Genomic DNA, 19,489 nt, shown 5'->3' with positions numbered 1-19,489 from the left:
GTAAAATGCATTAGCCATGATGTTGAGAACAACAACAGGCCCATTAATTATGACACATGTGAGATAGTTCATCTTTAATCTGTTTGCTGTTTCCTTTTTGGTGTCTTCTTTCCTTGTAGTGAGCTTACAAATAAAACCAGTAAGGCTGTCCAACCCTATGCAATATAACAAATCTGAGGCATTTGCGTCTCATGCAAATCAGAAAATGTAAATAAGCACATTACTGCAAAATTGACAAGAAAAAGAAATACGGACATTACTCCACGTATTGACACATTTTTTACAACATGATTATTTGTAATTGTGTTGACAAAGTTTGTTTTTCCAAGCACAATGATTTAAGTTTAGAACGTTGACATTTTTATAACATAAATCAGAAAGAAAGTTGCAGCATCTACGCAGTGAGACTACACAAAATGAGGAGAAATATGTATCAGACATGTAATGCATGCTTACAAGATGCATACATCTTACATTGCAATATTTCCAACAGATCATGAAGGTAACATCTTTAAATTGATTATTGGATTTGATATTCTTGATCAAGATGAACAGAACTTTCTGCAGGTATAATCTGGGTGTAGTAAAAGAGCTTCAGCCAAACAGAGTAGCCCATACTAGTAGTCAAATAGCTGACATCAGGTACGTGTTTATACAGCAAATCAAGGACCCCAGAAGAAGCTTCAATGTGGAAAATAATAACAGGCCCTGTTAGGTTAGGTTAGAAAGTCCATTCTCATTTTTGACTCTAATAATTGGTTGGTCTGCAGATCAATCAGTGTGCGTGTATCCTTGTTCTATTGATTTCAGTCATTACATGTGTCCCAGCGTGAATTTCTTCTGGCAGTGTTTTGCCAGAACAACCCACTGGACTAAAACGTTTACATTTATATTTATTTTGCTATACATTCATCAAATTAAACCTCACACTGTAGATAAATGATTACAAGCAACACTACCATATCACACGCCCAATAATAATAATAATCACACTGACATTTGGACATCAACAGGTACAGTATTAGCTATTTCACCTGATGTCAGCCGGCTGGGGTTCATTTTCATATCATGTGTTACCATGCCAACACCACACAGTGCTTTGAGTGCCTTCCAGGCATCGGCTGCCCTTCGCCTGAATATAACCTGACCAATGGCCAAGTTGACGGTGGTGCCTAATGTGTACAGCGAGGTGAAAGTGAAGGTGAACCAAGCACTAAAGTAAAAGTCCATGGAAAACATGTAGGTGAATGAATCAAAGAAATAGAAAGTGGCATAGAGGAAGTACAGCACTCCTTGAGAGATCCCAGTGACAGTGACTCTCAGCTGACTTTGAATTCTTGGAGTGGAGAAGAAGCCGCCACGCTGTGCCACACGTTTTATGTGTCTGTGCAGGTAGTGGGCCGTGGAAAAGCTAGAAACCGTCAATATACACAGACATAAGAAGATATACACGTTGATGCTGAAGAAACAAACTTGGCTTGTGAAGTACAGTCCATCAATCTGATATCCAGTCCATGTATAACTGATATTAGTGAGCCCACTTCTTTGAAAAATTTCATCTGCAGTAAAACCGGCACTACAGAACAAAATAAAGGTCCCGTTAAAAAGCAAAATCATGTACATGACAGACTTGATGTTCCTTTTTACCCAGATTAGAAGAGCTCACTGTGCAGGGACAATCTGGATGTAGTAGTAGAAGTTGAGCCAAACCGAACACGTCATGCTATTGGTCACATAGAACCTCACAATCACCAATGGCACAATAAACACTTCAAAGCTGGTTGCTTCCTCTAACACACAAAGCAGTAAAGCCAAAGAGACACAATACATAATTGAGCATGAGACAAGCAATCCCAGCAGCATCTTTAAAAGGCTGCTTGAGTCGTTGTGTGCTGCACAGTTGGAAGATCAAGCAACATGCATAGAAGATATTCGCAGTGAGGTTGAAGAAGATGAGAGGACCATTGCTTAATATGATGGCCTGCTCACCCAGATCAATGTATTGACGTTCCATTGCTGGTTTAGAAAAGTCAAAATATCAAAAGAAAGTTGTGCCTCTGTGTCTTCAGGTCCTTACACTGTTGAGACTATGGGTTATAAGAAGCTGGGAAACCAACAGAAACAGACCAGAAACGTCACATTATGTAAACAATTGTACCCACTACCCACAAAGGAAGGAATAATTTAGCATGTTTTGGAAAAGCACCTTATCTGACAATGTTGACTCATTTGTTTGATGTAAATCAGTATATGTAAACAATAATGGTCAGAGTACTTGTTGTTGTTTAACTTTTTCTTTACGAATTACATTTTATGCATCTGCCAAGTGCTTATGTGCAGGGTCCCAGCTTTTTTTCCTGGCAAAGTGACTGCGGTTACAAGGCTCTGTGAAGTCTCTGTGCCTGGCTGTTGCTCTCCGAGAAATAGTTCCAACACTTATTCATAATCAGAAAGGATTTATTGCCAAGTAAGTAGCACTTACAAGGAATGTGCCTTGGTTGTTGGTGCATACATGAACATATTCAATATATATAAAACATATTAATATGAAATAAACAATCAATAAATACAGAAACATATAACACATACATGTAACTATTTAACATTAAGAAAAAAGAGGCTGTATGGATATGGTAGAAAATGTTAAGGGATGTGCAAAAGTTTAGGATAAATAGAATGTGCAGAGGAAAGGTACTGTATATAGTCCAGCATGTAGGATTAAGATTGTAATTCTGTTGATAATCCCCATTTTCATGGGTAATCTGGATATGTCTTTATTTCTCTAACCCTGTAAAATCTGTAAAATGCTAAAATGAAAATAAAGACTAAAAGAAAAAACCTGAGTTGATTTAATTGTTTGTTCTGTTTATTCTGTTCTTGTTGCGCTGTGTGCTACTAACAAATGGTATGAATGCGCAATACCACTAAAATACATTTACAGTAATTTTGTTTGAAGAATTTTAAACTCAAGCAGTTCAAAATCAAGGATTTGAAAAACCTTAAAATAATTAGCATCAGAATGGAGTCGGAGAAATACTGCTGTGCAAATTTTTTATTTAAATAAGCACGTCTGACTAAAACGCCAGAATGAACAAATCATATATAAACACAAAGAAGTAAAACAGTCACATAAAAACAACACTCCATGTCAGAAAAAGCAAACTAATTATGATACATCTTTACACTCTTTAAATTCAAACACTCATTGACAGTTATGATCCTTCTGGTATACAGTTAATTACTCCATACACACATCACACACACACACACACACACACACACACACACACACACACACACACACACACACACACACATACTTAAGACACACAATCTCTCTCTCTCTCTCTCAGACTACACACACACACACACACACACACACACACACACACACACACACACACACATACTTAAGACACACAATCTCTCTCTCTCTCTCTCTCTCTCGCTCTCTCAGACACACACACACACACACACACACACACACACACACACACACACACACACACACACACACACACACAAGCCACAAGTTTATCCGTCTCCAGTCTGTCAGTGTGTATGTAAGGTGTCCAGTATGCTACATGTCAAGGACTTGGACAAAGAGGGAATAAATAAACGTTGTTATCAGAATTCAAAGTGGTTCCTCAGTTTCTATTGACATTAAACCGAACTTTGCACATCCTTCAGTGGTTTTGTTATTGTCTTGTTCCATCAATACTTTATTCTCAGATTATTATCTAAGAAGAAACTGATTATTTTCAAATCACAGCAGTGGAACGTACATATTCATACTTCAGCACTTAAAGGACCGTATCAATGTTATTGCATGTTCTAGTCTATTTGCTACACATCACATACACTTTACATCACTGCTGTCTAAAAAAATGTGTTTTCCCACATTCCTGGTGGTCATAAACTCACTCAGCAGACATTCCTGTCTTTGACAGGAATATTTAATATTGTGCATTAATGCAGTGCAGATTTTTCAAGCAAAACTCCACTGCATTAAAAGGCAGCAACAAGGCAGATATGATTGTTTACTGTCATGGATTGCCTACCTCAAGCACTTCAGTTTCAAGCATCTGGAAATTGTTTTTTACAGTGAAGTAAATGAGAATCAGAGGCTGCCTGCAAGGCAGGAAAAACATTAAACAGTCTTTAACAAAACAGTGGCAGCAATGTAATGTGTGAGTCGAAGCAAATGAGCTAAAACGTGCAAAAACACTGAAATGGCCACACAATAACACTTTCAGGAAATATTTCACATGAAAAAAAATGTGCACTTCCATAATATGCAGACACATGCATGCACGCACGCACATACCCACACACACACACACACACACACACACACACACACACACACACACACACACACACACACACCTGCATTTACATAGTTAGTGTGCAGCCCTGAATGCAGATGGTCAAATGGGCTCCCACTCTCACTGTGACAGAAAACCATTATAACACATCACAATTGTCAGTATAAGAGATAGTAAGTTGTGTGTGTATGTGTGTGTGTGTGTGTGTGTGTGTGTGTGTGTGTGTGTGTGTGTGTGTGTGTGTGTGTGTGTGTGTGTGTGTTCAAGGTGGGACAGTCAGAAGTAGTCTCTCCTTCGTGAATCGTCACTGATAAAGGAGGGGTTCCACTGGGCAGGGTAGATGCACGAGTGGCGGGAACCCGGCAGGCCTGTGAACGGGTACAGGCCGTTTCTCTCCAGGTCTGAGTTACGCAACGCAGGCTGAAGGAAAGGGCACAGAAACACAGAAAATCAATAAGATGTATTTAAAAGTTTCTTCTAATAAATTGATTATAAGACATATCCAAACACTCAAAACCAAACCTAAACTTGAATAATGAAGACAAATGAAGGAGTGGGAGGTCTAATGAAAGTTGTATTGTAACTCTCCTTACAGAGTAGTAAATGTCAGTCATCTGCAGAAGGTTCTTGGTGCTGCCGTTCTCTTGCATCTCTATGGTCTCCCTGCCCCACTCTGTGGATATGCGGTTATTTTTGGCAAAGTCTGCGTACGGGGACATCTGCATGTCTCCGCTCTTGAAGATGATCTTGTTGATGTCATTCTTGTCTTTCCTTGTAGATCAAACATTTAAAAAATAACCAATATTATTCACTTCATCAAACCATTGAAATTGAGGAAATGTGTTTTTTTTGGTAATTTGGGTAAACTGATGCTTTAAAATACTCTTGAAATATTAAGCCAACAGATAATTACACTTGTTTTATGGTCTAGGATCACTTGTTTTTTTAATTATCAACTTGAAAATACCATATAGCAAGGCAGATTACTGTGCTACCATCAATAAAATAGTTTAAGACTTAACTAGTTTAATTGCTCTGCAAACCAGGACAGGTTGTTGTGCTAACAATAACAGCAGCAGCAGCAATAACAGCAGTCTTACTTGCAACAGGTGACAATGAGAGCAATGATGAGGATGAGGAGCAGAGCGCCTCCTGCAGGTGAGACCACGACTGCAATCAGCTTGTAAACTGCAATGTCCAATAACAACATATTAAATACTTAACTTTAGAAACATATGTAAAGATCACAAGATCACATTTGTAACTTTAGTTCACAAAACATATCTTATCTATTGAAGCTGAATAGGTGATATTTTGCCTGTTCAGGGATTTATAGGGTCACTTACAATTTCCACAGTTGAATCCTCCAAATCCAAACATGCACCTTAAAAGTAGACATAGAATCTGCAGTAAGAATCTGGACCTAAATTGTTCAGTATAAGTGGATCAATACTTTAAGGAAAAAATAAATTAAGTTGAACTTACGGAACACAGGTGCCATTTTCCAGCTTGTAGCCATCCCCACATTCTGAAACAAGATGTTTTGTTTAGAAAAAAGTCCAATTACACAGTTTGTTATAGGGAGGTCCAACGCCCATATTGGTTTGGTGATATGCCTTATCCTTAATTTCAATGAATTTCATGTGAAATTTCAAATTTGAATGTAGTTTTTTGTTTTTATCAGGAAGGAAACACTAACTTTGTCATTTTAATCATGTTTGGTCCATTTTAATCAGGTTAATATGTGGTTTGCTTTTTGATATATACATAAAAACCCATGCACTTACAGTAAGTAGCACACACTGAGCTCACCTAAGCAGGACAGGTCGTCAGGGTTGTGTTTGTAGTATCCTTGAAGACACTGGCAGTTGGCTGTGCCGCTGTTGTCTGTGCAGGTGGAGCGCTCTGTATCACACTGAGTCTTCTGGGCCACACACAGACTTTCCACTGGAACACAGTGTGGACACAATTAGTCGTGACTACAGCAACACAGGAATCATGGTCATGATTTGGACAAGATGAATCCAAGATGTCAGAAAACACCAAACCAGCTTCCTTGTTTCCCTCAATTCACTATTAGGTTTCATCTCAAGAGCAAGTCAGAATTTATTAATCTACAGTTCTGGTTCACAACGAGCATCCTACATAAAATTGCTACTGTGTGTGTGTGAGCTTATAGTGATCTTTTTGTAGTGTTTTATGGTAGTGCACGGTTGTCCTTTGCTGTTATTGTAGGATTCCCTGTAGTGTAGGGTTGTGAAATATAGCAGCTGGATGAAGAAGTTTGTGAGTGATGTAATGATGTAACTGTGGGAGCTGTTTACGGCTACATTTTGCCCTCTAGTGGATGTAAACACATTCACAGCTACTTTTAGTAGCCTGCCCTCAATCACAATTAAAGTATGCCAATTAAAACATGTAATACTTTTGGTTGAAATCAGCAAATATAAACCTGATGATGTTCATTAGGATTACTGGCTATTATATTCACCGTGATAGGTGAGCTGGTGCTGCAGGACCATCCGGCAGTGGGCCAATGAGGAGCTACAGTTGCTGAGAGACATCTGGATGCTGTTGTAGACCTCTGCGCTCGTCACATTGGTGGAAATGGAAAACATGTTGACAGCTGAGATACGAACCCCAGCCTCTCCTCTTTTGGAAAGAGATCAGAGGTCAAAACAGAGGTCTACACTGACAAAATGTCCATGTTGCATCATTCATCTGTTTGCTTTCTTAGTTTAGATTGACTCTAATGCAGAGATCTTCAACACGGGGTCCGGGACCCCTAGGGAGTCCTCAGAGTTGCTGCAGGGGGGCCACCAAATTATTGTTTGATATATATATTTTTTTTAAAAATCGGCCCTGCGATTAAGGGCCGAGCATAACGCGTTAATTTTTTTAAATCGCATTAATCGCATGCCGCCATTTATTAATTTATTTTACACTTTACTCAGCTTCGCGTCGTGCCTAACAACGCCCCTTAGCTGTTCTAAAATCACTAGAATCTAGCTAGGCTACTATTTTGACTGAAACTATACATTAATATGAATCCAAAATATTATTTGTAAAGATAAATCTTTTTTCTTTTTTTTTTTTACACAACATTGATGATAGGCTTACTGGCCTGGTAAGGTAGCCATCAACAGATACACCTACTGTTTCACATTTTAACATTAAAACATGATGGATAAATATATGAACATGTCAACAATTATTATTTTAACACCTTAGTATTGTATGCATCATAAAAGGTATATCTAAAGGCTATAGGCCGCCCTTCAATTTATTGTAGGCCCAGTTTAATATGCAACTCAATTTGATACATTATATATAGGGTCCCTGCTCCGTCTCTTTTTAAGCTAAGGGGTCCTTGGCTTAAAAAATGATGAAGACCCCTGCTCTAATGAAGGCCTATGAAATGTAAAGGCCAGTGGGGGTAAATATAATTATAACCATGTTTCCTTTTGTGACAACAAATTACTGAAAGATTACAGAAATGGAATGGTTTAGTGATGGCAAAAACTTACTTCTTACTTAGCGTTGAGCGGCTGTAACCTCGGAGGACTGACAACGAAGCATTGAGCTGAGGTGAAAGACAGTAAGAGAGTGTGTAGCAGATATAATACACATAAGCCGAACGGAGCTCAGAAATCTGCAGAAACAATGCAATTATGTGTTCTGCCGCTCACCAGCTGAATGATCTCTCTCTGGATCTCATGCATGGTGGCGCTCTTGAAAATAACAGGGTCATGAGGCAATCTGTTAACACTGAAAGTTCCCAGAAACGCCTTTGCTGTGGAGGGGAAAAGTACTGTCGGTGATCAAAAGAAGGCCTTTGGGGAAACAACTTTGAATTCATATATACTTTGTGTTTGCATATTTTCATCATCTGTGATTGATTATTGTTTCACTGTTATGTATTAAAGGGGTTTTACCTCTGGTGCAGGTGCGTCCGTCCTCCAGGTCGAAGCCCAGCGGACATTCACAGCTGAAGGAACCTCGCGTGTTCACACACCTGGACCCAACGGGGCATGGGTCCCTCTCACACTCATCCACATCTGCACACACCAGTACGTACAAGTATTACTATATACTTTCTAAAAGAGCACTCAGGATAATATAGAAAAAGAATATTTTAAACTTGGATTTTATTTCATACTTTTCTGGAGATTTCATGCTTGGGTACATTGCAACACACACACACACAAAAAAAAAGTAGCATGCATGCTGTCGTCAATCTGTCAGGAAGAAGAGGAGAACAGCTCACCCTGGTTGCAGGTCAGTCCTGTCCATGCCTGCTGACAGTGGCAGGTGAATTGATGCCCTTTATAGCTCACACACATCCCTCCGTTCATACAAGGGTTTGACCCACAAGGGTTCCCTGGAGTTTAGAGAGGAGAGCAGGCATTTTACCATAAAACAAGAAATTGAACCATTAAAAAAGTTTTTAAAGTGGCCATATTATGCTCATTTTCAGGTTCATAATTGTAATTTGAGATTGTATCAGAATAGGTTCACATGGTTTAAGTTTCAAAGAACACCATATTTTTGTTGTACTGCCCATTGCTGCATATCCTCTTTTCACCCTGTGTCAGGTCTCTGTTTTAGCTACAGAGTGAGACCTCGCAACTTCTGTAACATCTTTGTTGTCTGTCGCACATGCGCAGTAGCTAGGTAAGGATTACATGAGCTAGCTAGCTGTTACTGCAACTTCGGCTTGTACAAGGCAGGATTAGCCGGGAGACTTCTTCTAAGTGAGGGCGCACTTCCAACTTTGTGTGGAATACCTGCAGAACAGGGACATGTAAGTAGTTCTATACGATTTATTTTGTAGATTAGGGTGAAATCGTGTGTTGTAGCAGTGTTTTGCCATTGAGAATGAGCTAGCATGCTAACGGTTAGCCCCCTAGGCCCCTCGTCCAGGCTAGTTACGTAGAAAGCCGTGCAGATGTTGAACAGCTCACCCGGAGACTGAAGACAGGACACATTCCGAAACCCGTATCTCACTCAAAACAGCGTTTTCAGAGTTTATATGCGTGTGGAAGCACCAGAGACACAACACCCCAAATCCCAGAAAAAGTGATTTTTACATAATATGGGCACTTTAAAAACAGGGCAATCATACAGTGGTTTCACTCAAGCCACTATAATAATAATTATGTCATTATGTCTCATCAATCTCATAATTTGAATGGTTCATAATGCACATTTGTATATCTATATGTAAATAATATATAATATGTAATGTATACAAAGTATATCTCTTTTTTGAAGTTTTTGGTCCACTTTAGTAACACATTCTTGCTGTGAAAACTGCATGTCAAGGATTGTCAGTTAAAATGATGGAATGTAAACCACTGACCTGGTGGTGCTGGCGGTGCCTTGGTGGGTGATGTGGTCCCAACCAGCTCTGTAGTTCCTCTGTCTGTCTGTTTCCCGGTGGTCTGCAGAGCCTCTGTACTCTTAGTTGGGGTTCTGTGGGTGTAGGAGGTGGTGATGTGCTCGCTGCGAGTCGTGGTGATTCCCGGGGTGTCCGTGCTTGTCTCTATCTGCAGGGTGGTGGCGTTTGTGGGGTTATCCATCCCAGTTGAGGGCCCCTGGGTTTGGCTGGGCGACATGCGGGGAGTTGCGTGCACGGCAGAGGTCAGCAAGGCCAGGGTGGTGGAGGGCGTAGTGTACGGGACGGTGGCCTCGGTAGGTGACCCTGGAGTAGAGCTGCTAGAGGTGCTACTGAAGCTGGAGGATGAGGTTGCAGGTAAAGGAGGGCTGGTTGTTGTGGTGGTGGTGGTGGTGGTCGTGGTGGTGGAGGTGGATGCAGTGGCTTTGAAAGTGTCTTCCTCTGTTATCTGTGATCTGGTAAAGAGAAAACCTTTCAACCAAATCTCTTACAGACTTCTGACAAGAATTGAAAAGAGCATACAAGAACAATTTTCATCTTGACAACACCAGGACTGACATGACAACTTTATTGATCACTCGACACAGAGCAGGCTAAGGTGTCAGCAGGGGGCGCTCATGTAAGCCAATAATTTAAGCTTGTCAATCTGCATTCCTTTAAAGCTTATAGAGCAGAATGTGTCTGTTAAAATAATGCTTTTCTAATTATATATATATATATATATATATATATATATATATATATATATATATATATATATAGTTAGTTAGTTAGTTATATTTTATTTCTGTGTCATGCCAAACATTTTGGCCCATCCCACAAGGGATTACAAAACACCACAAACTTACTTATTTAGCAAACGTCTTCCTGTTGCATATACAAATCATTCGGAGAAATACATGAATTCAAATATATACATATACATATATATACACACACATCTATACATATATATATATTTTTTTTTTTTAAAAGTACCTTTCTGTAACAGTGACAGGTGTGGAGGTGAGGAAGAACTCAGTAACGAGCACTGGAGTGTCTGTTAGAGAGTTGTCCACTTCTGATGTACTACTGACTGTTGGGGGTGCTGTGGTCAGACCCAAGCCAACACTTTGGTCACTGGTCTGGGATGAAACCCCCACAGTGCCCTCCTGGTTCTGAGTGCTGGAGCTGTGGGCTCCGGTGGAGAACTCAGTGGCGGTTGTAACACTAAAGCCTGACCCCTGCTCTGTCCCTGAGATATTTGTAGGACCTTCTGCAGGCGAGGTGACAGAAGGTGTGGAGGAAACAGACACTTCCGATTGGTCAGTGCTGGGCTCGGTTACTCTGAGAGGTGGTGTCGAGTCGGAGGTCTCCTCTGATGTTGAGGTGTATTGTTGATGGGTGGCATTAGGTTGTCCAGTTAAACTTGTCTCTGGAAATATCCCCTTGAAGGAGTGCGTCATGTGCTGGTCTGTTGTGTCTCTGCTGTCAGTCCTGGTGGCCGGCGCACTGTGGGTGTAGTCCTCAGTCTCGGTAGCCCGAGCAGAAATACCCCAGGTGGAGGGGGGCTGATGGGAGTTGGAGTCCTCTGTAAAGGCAGAGGAGGTGCTGTTGCTGGAAGAGGAGGTGACAGACAGCAGGGTCCTCTCCCCAGCTCGGCTGATGGCAGTAGAAGTATAGGTGCTGTCGGTGTGGACGGCTGTGTGGGACATCGAGTCTGAGGCATCTCCTAGTCTGAGGGTGGTGTCTGGGCTGTCCTGGGGGAGTCTGGTGTCCTCTGTCAACATCCAGGAACTAGCATCGGAGGACACAGCAGGGAAGGCGTCTGGCATTTGGTTTGTGTCAGTAAAGTCCTTCCATGCCCTGCTGCTGCTAACGGTGGTGCTGTCGCTGCTGCTGCTACCAGTGCTGCTGCCACTGCTGCTGGTGATGCTGCCACTGCTGCTACTGCTGCTGCCTGTGCTGCTGCTGCTACCGGTGCTGCTGCTGGTGCTGCTGCTGGTGCTGCTGCTGGTGCTGCTGCTGCTGCCGGTGCTGCTGCCACTGTTTATGCTTATTCTGCTGCTGCTGCTACCGGTGCTGCTGCCGATGCTACCAGTGCTGCTACCGGTGCTGCTGCCGATGCTACCGGTGCTGCTGCTGATGCTACCGGTGCTGCTGCCGATGCTACCAGTGCTGCTACCGGTGCTGCTGCCGATGCTACCGGTGCTGCTGCCGGTGCTGCTCCCGATGCTACCGGTGCTGCTACCGGTACTGCTGCCGATGCTACCGGTGCTCCTGCCGATGCTACCAGTGCTGCTACCGGTGCTGCTGTCGATGCTACCGGTGCTGCTGCCGATGCTACCAGTGCTGCTACCGGTGCTGCTGCCTATGCTACCGGTGCTGCTGCTGCCGATGCTGCTGCCGGTGCTGCTGCCGGTGCTGCTGCCGGTGCTACCAGTGCTGCTACCAGTGCTGCTGCTACCGGTGCTGCTGCCGGTGCTGATACCAGTGCTGATGCTGCCTGTGCTGATGCTGGCCTCAGTGGTGGCTATAACGAGGGTGGGGGTGAGTGGCTCAGTAGACAAACTTATGGCTTCTAGTGACCTGATGCTTGTTTCTGTGAAGGTTTGCGTCTGATCAGTGTCTGTGGAAAATCAAAAAAGAGAAAATATTAAGTTTGCACAATAATTCGCTTCAGAAAAGACACTGAAAACATTCGGAGGGCTCTTCTATTCTTCTCTCTATCATAGCTCTTTTCTCATCGACTGCTTTTATGCAAAAGGCAAACACGTGTTTATGTATGTAGCTCACTGCCAGCAGTGGCCACCAGAGGGTGCTCACCAGGCTGTATCTGGCCTGTACAGACTGCAGAAAGGGGGAAGATGCTGACAGAAGTAGTGTTACTTGCTGCAGAGGCAATGATTTTGGGTGGAGAACAATTGGCAGCCAGGCTCGTCTGCTTTAACAAAGGCGTGAGGACCTAAATATGGTGGTAACTGTCTCCGCTGGGAATCTGCCATTTCCTTCCTAAAGCTGAGTGAGCACAAGGCTCTGGCAGAAAACTGTCACCAACCATGGATCTGGGCGTGTTTTAATGTTCAAGCAAACAAAGGTCTCCAGCTGGAATCAACATAGAGATGTTGCAATTACATGGTGTATGTATTAGACAACTATGCCTATAACATGTTAGCATACAGTTGCCTTTTTACACCTCCAGCAGACACGAGGTATTAGCATTCATTTGACATTGACATACAGTACATATGTCCAATATTTACTCCCCTTTTATTCCCAAGCTTTATTCAGTTCACTAGCTAACTTTGTTTCACTGTGGTTTGATGCAGTGCAAGACGTGTACAGTGGGTTTATCAGAGCTGAAAACAGCTGTCTGCTGTGGCTGGAAAGCGGTGAGACTGAATTGAGGCTGCAAGCCGTAAAAACAAAACAAAACAATGAGCAGAAAGACGGTAAAATGCACCATAGAGCTGAGGGGAACTGCAGAGTTTGGTGATAATTATCTGTGCGTTCATCACTGTAAATTACACATATAGTCAGATGATCCATTGTTTACATAAATGAGTGCAGCTTTAAATTACATAACTAGTGAGCATCCCATGAGCTTAATAGATCAAGATATTAGTATCAAGTGTATGTGAGAGACAAAAACTTACACACAAGCCAGCTGGGTACCAAGTCTGTGTGTGTTTGAGGTCTTTCTCTGACCTTGTCTTTTTTCTCTACCCATCACTGATGCTGTCTGACAGCCTGGTATCTGGCAAGTCTCTAGCAGTCTGACTGGAACAACAGCACTCTGAGGATGAGGGGTCTGTGCTGGATGGTGGCTGCCACCAGCAGCCACCATCCAGCACAAACCCAATGGAGGGGAGAGTTCAACTGCAGAACAGTCCGTCCACTCGGAATCTGTGAGGAGAACTGGGCCACTGGATTCTATTTTTCTCTTTCACTTCCTCTGCATGTGTCTCTCTCATTATTTCATTTTCTCTCTCTGGATCCAGCCCGGGCAACAAAACTCAGACTGGAACGTAGTGTTGGCAACAAGTGAGGGACACTCCCAGATTCTCTGCTGTTTATCTCTTAGCTCTCAACTGTTAACACGGCTGTCAGTGTCGTCTTTTCACATCTGTTATACACCAGAAGCTCTGTGGCTTGCATATTCATTTAGGCAAAAGCAGTAGGGTTAGCATTAGAGCCCGACCGATAAAGGATTTTTAAGGCCGATATCGATACAAATATTTGGTGATTTAAAAATCCGATATTCCGATATATCGGCCGATATATATTTAAAGAAAATATATCCAGAATTTGTTTATATATCTATATATTTATAATCTGTTTATATATCCATATCCATATAAACAGATTTCCCTAACATTAGTCATTTGTAGTTATGTATGAGTCCTCACTAAAATAATATGATAATGGAGTTTAAAAAAATAAACTTTCACAACAGAACAGAGAAACATCAAAATATATTAACATTCTAATAAATATAATGTATAAAAATACAAATTTAAGATATGAAACTTAAAGTCCTTTGAACAAAAACACAAAAATAACAAAATAAAATCAAAGAGTTGCCAACAGGGACGTTGTAAAGTGCCCTCTGGTGGACTAACTATGCAATGCCAACACTCATAACATGGTTGAAGGGTGTTTCGTCCGTTTTTTTTGTTGTTTTTTTTTAAATATTCATTTATCGGCCATTACAAATGCCGATAGTTTGGAAAATGCCTAATATCGGCCCGCCGATATATCGGTCTGGCTCTAGTTAGCATATTAATGAGGATGGACGCTGGTATGGCGCAGCAGTGAATATATTGGTTGATATTTTATTGCCAACAGATCAAATAGGTAATGTATTGCTGTGGACTTTTGCTATATTCAGTGGCCAAGTATTGAGCTGTTTGTCACCAGATGACTGTAACCGGAAGACCTGGTCTTAGGACAGAAAAGGTGAATCTGGGTGAAATCAGGGTGAGGAAAGTGAATCATTTCCACTTTGTCATTCTTTAGCAGCAACTACTCTTTGCCTTTGAGCAAAGCATTTGACCATCACATTGTTTTCCGTGAATTGAAGCACTGGGCAGCTCCCCAGTCTGAATGAATCAAGCATGATTGAAACCAAGCAAAAATCTCACCGGACAAACAGATCTTGAACATCGCTGTTAAACTTGTAAGAAGTAAAGCCTGTGCCCAGATTTCTACAACAGTCTGTCTCACAGTCTGATTGTCAGTGTTTAAATGCAGTATATACTTCAGGTTCACTTTGGGTTTAAATGCAGAAGCCAGTGACACAGTCTCCTTCGAGTAGTATACAATGATACAATATTTAGAATATCACTAAAATGAATAAACTAAAGCATCAGAGAGACACGTGCAATGCAGACTTTTATATCAAGTCAAGTCAACTTAATTAATGTTTATCTTGTTGTCATGGAGACAACTACCATAGAAAATGCATTGCAAAACTGCTGTACTTATGTAGAAGTAGTTTATGTTATAAGTAGGCCTATATGGAATACTCTATTGTGACTAGATGACAAACTGTAGCACAGTAGTGATAATGGTAATACTATGTTGCTAATAACAGGAGTGCAGTTGCATTGGAACTATATTAAAGTTATACTGTACATAAAGAGGTAGTTTTGTAGATTTGAACAGCAAAACAGCAAATCCATGGCTTTTACACAGAGCAGGTGGATCGCCCAAATTCATGACCTGTCTGTCTGTAATAAAGGTCCAGTGCTTTCTGTTGACGAGGTACAGGCCCCAGCCATTATTGAAAGTTTTATGGTACCTTTCTTGGTATCATACTTGCCAGTGGTTGGATTATACAAGCTAATACATTTTCAGAAATGTCTTCATTTGTACCCTAAGAGCTTAAATCTTTCTTTCTTCCCTCTGGCAGGAGTTTAGGTTCAAAATAGAGATGGTCCGATACCATTTTTTGCTTCCCGATACCGATTCCGATACCCTGAACTTGCGTATCGGCCGATAGGGAGTACCGATCCGATACCAGTGTGTCATATATTTTATTGTTTTAACAACTGTATACTACTATCCCTGTATGGATGTGATATTATTTCTATCTTTGTTGTCAGTCTGGCTCAAGTTAAACTCTTTGTGAAACATGAATGCCACAGAACGTTCTTTTATTATGCAGTTTTATTCAGTTATAACAGAAAAAGAACATAAATAAACTACTTTAACGTATTTTTTCTTTAGGGCTTTATTACGTGGTATTGGATCGGTGCATAAACTCCAGTACTTCCTGATACCGATACCAGCGTTTTAGGCAGTATCGGAGCCGATACCGATACTGCTATCGGTATCGGAACATCTCTAGTTCAAAAGTAGTTTTGCAGGACTGTACCTAAACCCTCTATTTGAGGGATTTGAACTAAATCCCTATAGAAAATATATATATTTATCAATTAAATTCCTTGATTCTTGTACTGTTTAATTTACTTTAAGCCTTTAGGAATGTTTTGAGGCATGCCTTCCTGGATCTACATGCAGTATTTGTGACTTGGATTGAGCTCATTAGGGGTCTCTTCTGAACTCTGCTGCCACATGCTGCACGTGACAAGCTGCTCTTGACCAATGGATACAGCGGCCCATACACCTTATCAACACCGGTGTGAGCTGCTGAACAAATGTCAAGACTTTTTTGTGGCAACACCTCAGCTCAAATGCTAACAGGGAACCTCAAAAGAAGTTAGGCTGCTGATCAGATTTGATATTTAGATCATGATAGGAGTGACACATTCATGGGAGGGTCTCTGAGTTTTCATCAAACTAAGTGAATGGGTCTTACTTGATAAATGGTGAACCACATTTATGTCTTCTGTCGGTCTTTGTTCATTGGAAAGGTCTGTCGGTTTAAAGGTGAGGGAATATTTCTATTCCAAAAAACAAGGTGAACGTTGTAATGGTGGGTTTATCCTCCTCTATATCAGAACCACAGATGTGAGCATACAGTATGAGCCACATTTTATACTTAAGTAGAAATGAAACAATTATTCGAGGACTCGAATAGCGACAGAAAATTAATTTGCATTCATCGATATCGATTGATCATGACATCCAATTTTTAAAGCAAAAATGCCAGAAAATGTACTGGTTCCAGCTTCTCAAATGTAATTATTTTGTTTTTCCTCAGTCTTCTACAATACTAAACTGGGTACTTCAGGGTAGAGCTGCAAAAATTAATCGATTAGTTGTCAACTCTCAAATTAATCGCCAACTATTTTAATAATCGATTAGTCAGTTTGAGTAATTTGACAAAAGTTTTAAAAAAAATGTATTCCAGCTTCTTAAATGTGAATATGTTCTAGTTTCTTCTCTCCTCTGTGACAGTAAACTGAATATCTTTGAGTTGTGGACAAAACAAGACATTTGAGGACGTCATCTTGGGCTTTTGGGAAACACTGATCCCCATTTTTCACCATTTTCTGACATTTTAGAGACCAAACAACTAATCGATGAATCGAGAGAAAAATCAACAGATTAATCGACTATGAAAATAATCGTTAGTTAGTCGTTAGTTGCAGCCCTACTTCAGGGGTTTTGAACTGTTGGTCGGTCAAATAAAGCAGTTTCAATATGTCAACTTGGGCTTTAGGAACTTGTGATGGACATTTCTCACTATTTCTAACAATTTATAGTGCAAGCGATGAATCATCAATGGAGACAACAATAAACGTAAACATTTAATGAAAATAATTAGTTAGCCTACAGCTCTATACTGAAGCAAACTAAACAAAAAGAGCAATGCACTTGTTTCATGACAATGTGTAGGTCTCTTCACACAGGATGCAACAGGAAATCTTCACTTTGGATAAATAAAGTTGTAATTAAGAGATTATAGCTATCCTACACCACATATTGAGATACCTCCTGTTGGAATAATAAATCAGCTTTGCTGTTGCATTTCTATTGTAGCCTATTCTGCAGCTAACGCTTATTTTGAAATGAAAAGTAGACATTTACAGAGCCTTACTGCAGGGGAAAGAAATGCTCATACGGAATAATTGGGATAAACTCAGCAAACTGAACTAACTTTTGTGTCTGAACAGTTACACTTGTCATTGTAGGCCTTCGTAACAGTGATCTTACCGACGTTTTCAGCAGCAGCAGTGTGTGATTCAGCAGTGTGTGTGAGCAGGATGTTTCTCTGTGATGCTGACAAACTCTCGCTGGAGTATGAAGTTGAAGTTGCATTGTTTTCCATGTTAGTGAGTTCATCTGTGGCGGTTGAATAATAAAATCCTGCCGTTACCGGATCCGTGCTGTTGTTACTGGGGGTCCCTGCCCCTAGGGGCCCCGGTAGACCCAGGAGCAGGACCGACAGAGACACCCCGAGGACGTGATGCAAAAACCACGTTTCCATAATTTCCAAGACCACCAAACGGTCGCCGATAGTTTCCGTAAAGTCGAGTAGAGGCCCTGGAGTCTCCCGGGGACACCATGGGAGGAGCGCTTCAGCTATCAGTGAAGTTTCATAAGAATTAAATAAATCCTGGTGCAGGTCCGGAGGAGATCCGCTGCTCGGACGGCGGGGAACGGAAGATAACAGAGCCGAGACAGCAGCCTGTTATCACAACGGAGGAGCCCGGGCTCCTCCTCCTCCTCCTGCACACACACTCTCACACTCACACAAAACACTGTGCTGGTTGCTCTGCCCTGTTATTCAACCCAGTGGCTGCATTTGCTGCGCTGCCTTCAGGTGTTGTCGGAAGTCCTGCCTTTAAAATAAATGAAATTATTTTATTGCTGATGCTTCAGAGACTGAAAGTTTCGAGACAAATCAAACAACACAACGCTTCACTGCTAATTCCTCTACATTGGATGATATGGCAACCCATAATAGCCATTAAAATGGAATTAATTAAAATTATAAAATTAGAAATCAAGTCAAGTTATGAGAGTAGGCAGTGAGAGAGCTAGAAAGAACTACAAAGTCACAATAATGATGTCCTATTATTAAAACCCTAGTACATTTCAAAGCCATACTTTTGATTCTCCGAGCCATTACTATTACTGTAACTTACTGTATTTTTTTTTTTTTAAAATCATTTATAACATTAGGCTATTTGTTTTCATGGTGGGAATGGGCTTGAAAAGGCTCAAAAAGGTAGCAGCTACAACACATTTGGAATACTGATACTCGTTGACAAAAAGGGTTCTAGTATTTAATAGAGTTTACGATACAGGGATGGCTATTATGCAAATATAATGTCGACAGAAAGTCCTGGTGCAATAACTTAAGAAATTAGTTCATTTAAAATGGTTAAGGACAGTCATTTTCAAAGATATTCCCTTCTGGTTAGACAACACTAAACTTTAACTGCCTACAGGCAAGTATTTGAATTTAGGTAGCAGGGTGACATTAAAACAATTATTATTTAGGCTACAGAGCAAAGGTCAGTGCTAGAGATTTTTTTCGTAAGGCTTTCCAGGCAAATTGTATCAATCAATTGTGTAAATCGTGTAACCTGTTTAACCCCTCCTAGTGATTAGCACCATTAACAACAGAGACACAACACCCACACCTTAGCCCTTCATTATGGTGGTCTGTTACACATAATGGAGAATATTGACAATTTTACAATAGAAAGTGACACAGTTACTGCAAACACCTAAAAGAAAAAATGGCTTGTGAAAGTACAATAAGTGCTTTCAGTTACTCACACCAACACAGCAGAAAGTTTGCTTTGCTGTTATAGTATCCTATAGATACATGACAAAAAGCACTAATATCTGTGTGTCAACAAGT

The 19,489-nt window shown here is 41.0% G+C and overlaps 1 protein-coding gene and 1 pseudogene across 1 annotated transcript; both read right to left on the bottom strand.

Annotated features, from left to right (window-relative positions):
- Positions 1-823: 823 nt before the first annotated feature.
- Positions 824-2,102, bottom strand: LOC144525908 (uncharacterized; annotated as a pseudogene).
- A 935-nt stretch (positions 2,103-3,037) lies between these two features.
- heg1 (heart development protein with EGF-like domains 1) lies at positions 3,038-18,386 on the bottom strand. Its single transcript, XM_078261648.1, has 14 exons — positions 17,830-18,386; positions 10,705-12,334; positions 9,691-10,181; positions 8,596-8,709; positions 8,264-8,386; positions 8,018-8,121; positions 7,856-7,911; positions 6,820-6,980; positions 6,141-6,275; positions 5,814-5,856; positions 5,675-5,712; positions 5,429-5,516; positions 4,922-5,099; positions 3,038-4,748 (listed from the first exon to the last, which is right to left on the bottom strand). The coding sequence occupies exons 1-14, from the start codon at positions 18,101-18,103 to the stop codon at positions 4,605-4,607; spliced, it is 3,579 nt and encodes a 1,192-aa protein (XP_078117774.1). The 5' UTR covers positions 18,104-18,386; the 3' UTR covers positions 3,038-4,604.
- Between the last annotated feature and the right edge of the window lie 1,103 nt (positions 18,387-19,489).

Source organism: Sander vitreus, chromosome 11, assembly GCF_031162955.1.
Source record: "Sander vitreus isolate 19-12246 chromosome 11, sanVit1, whole genome shotgun sequence".
In the NCBI taxonomy this organism is placed as follows: Eukaryota; Metazoa; Chordata; class Actinopteri; order Perciformes; family Percidae; genus Sander; species Sander vitreus.
The sequence above is the reverse complement of the archived record's forward strand: the minus strand, read 5'-3'. Positions and strand labels throughout refer to the sequence as shown.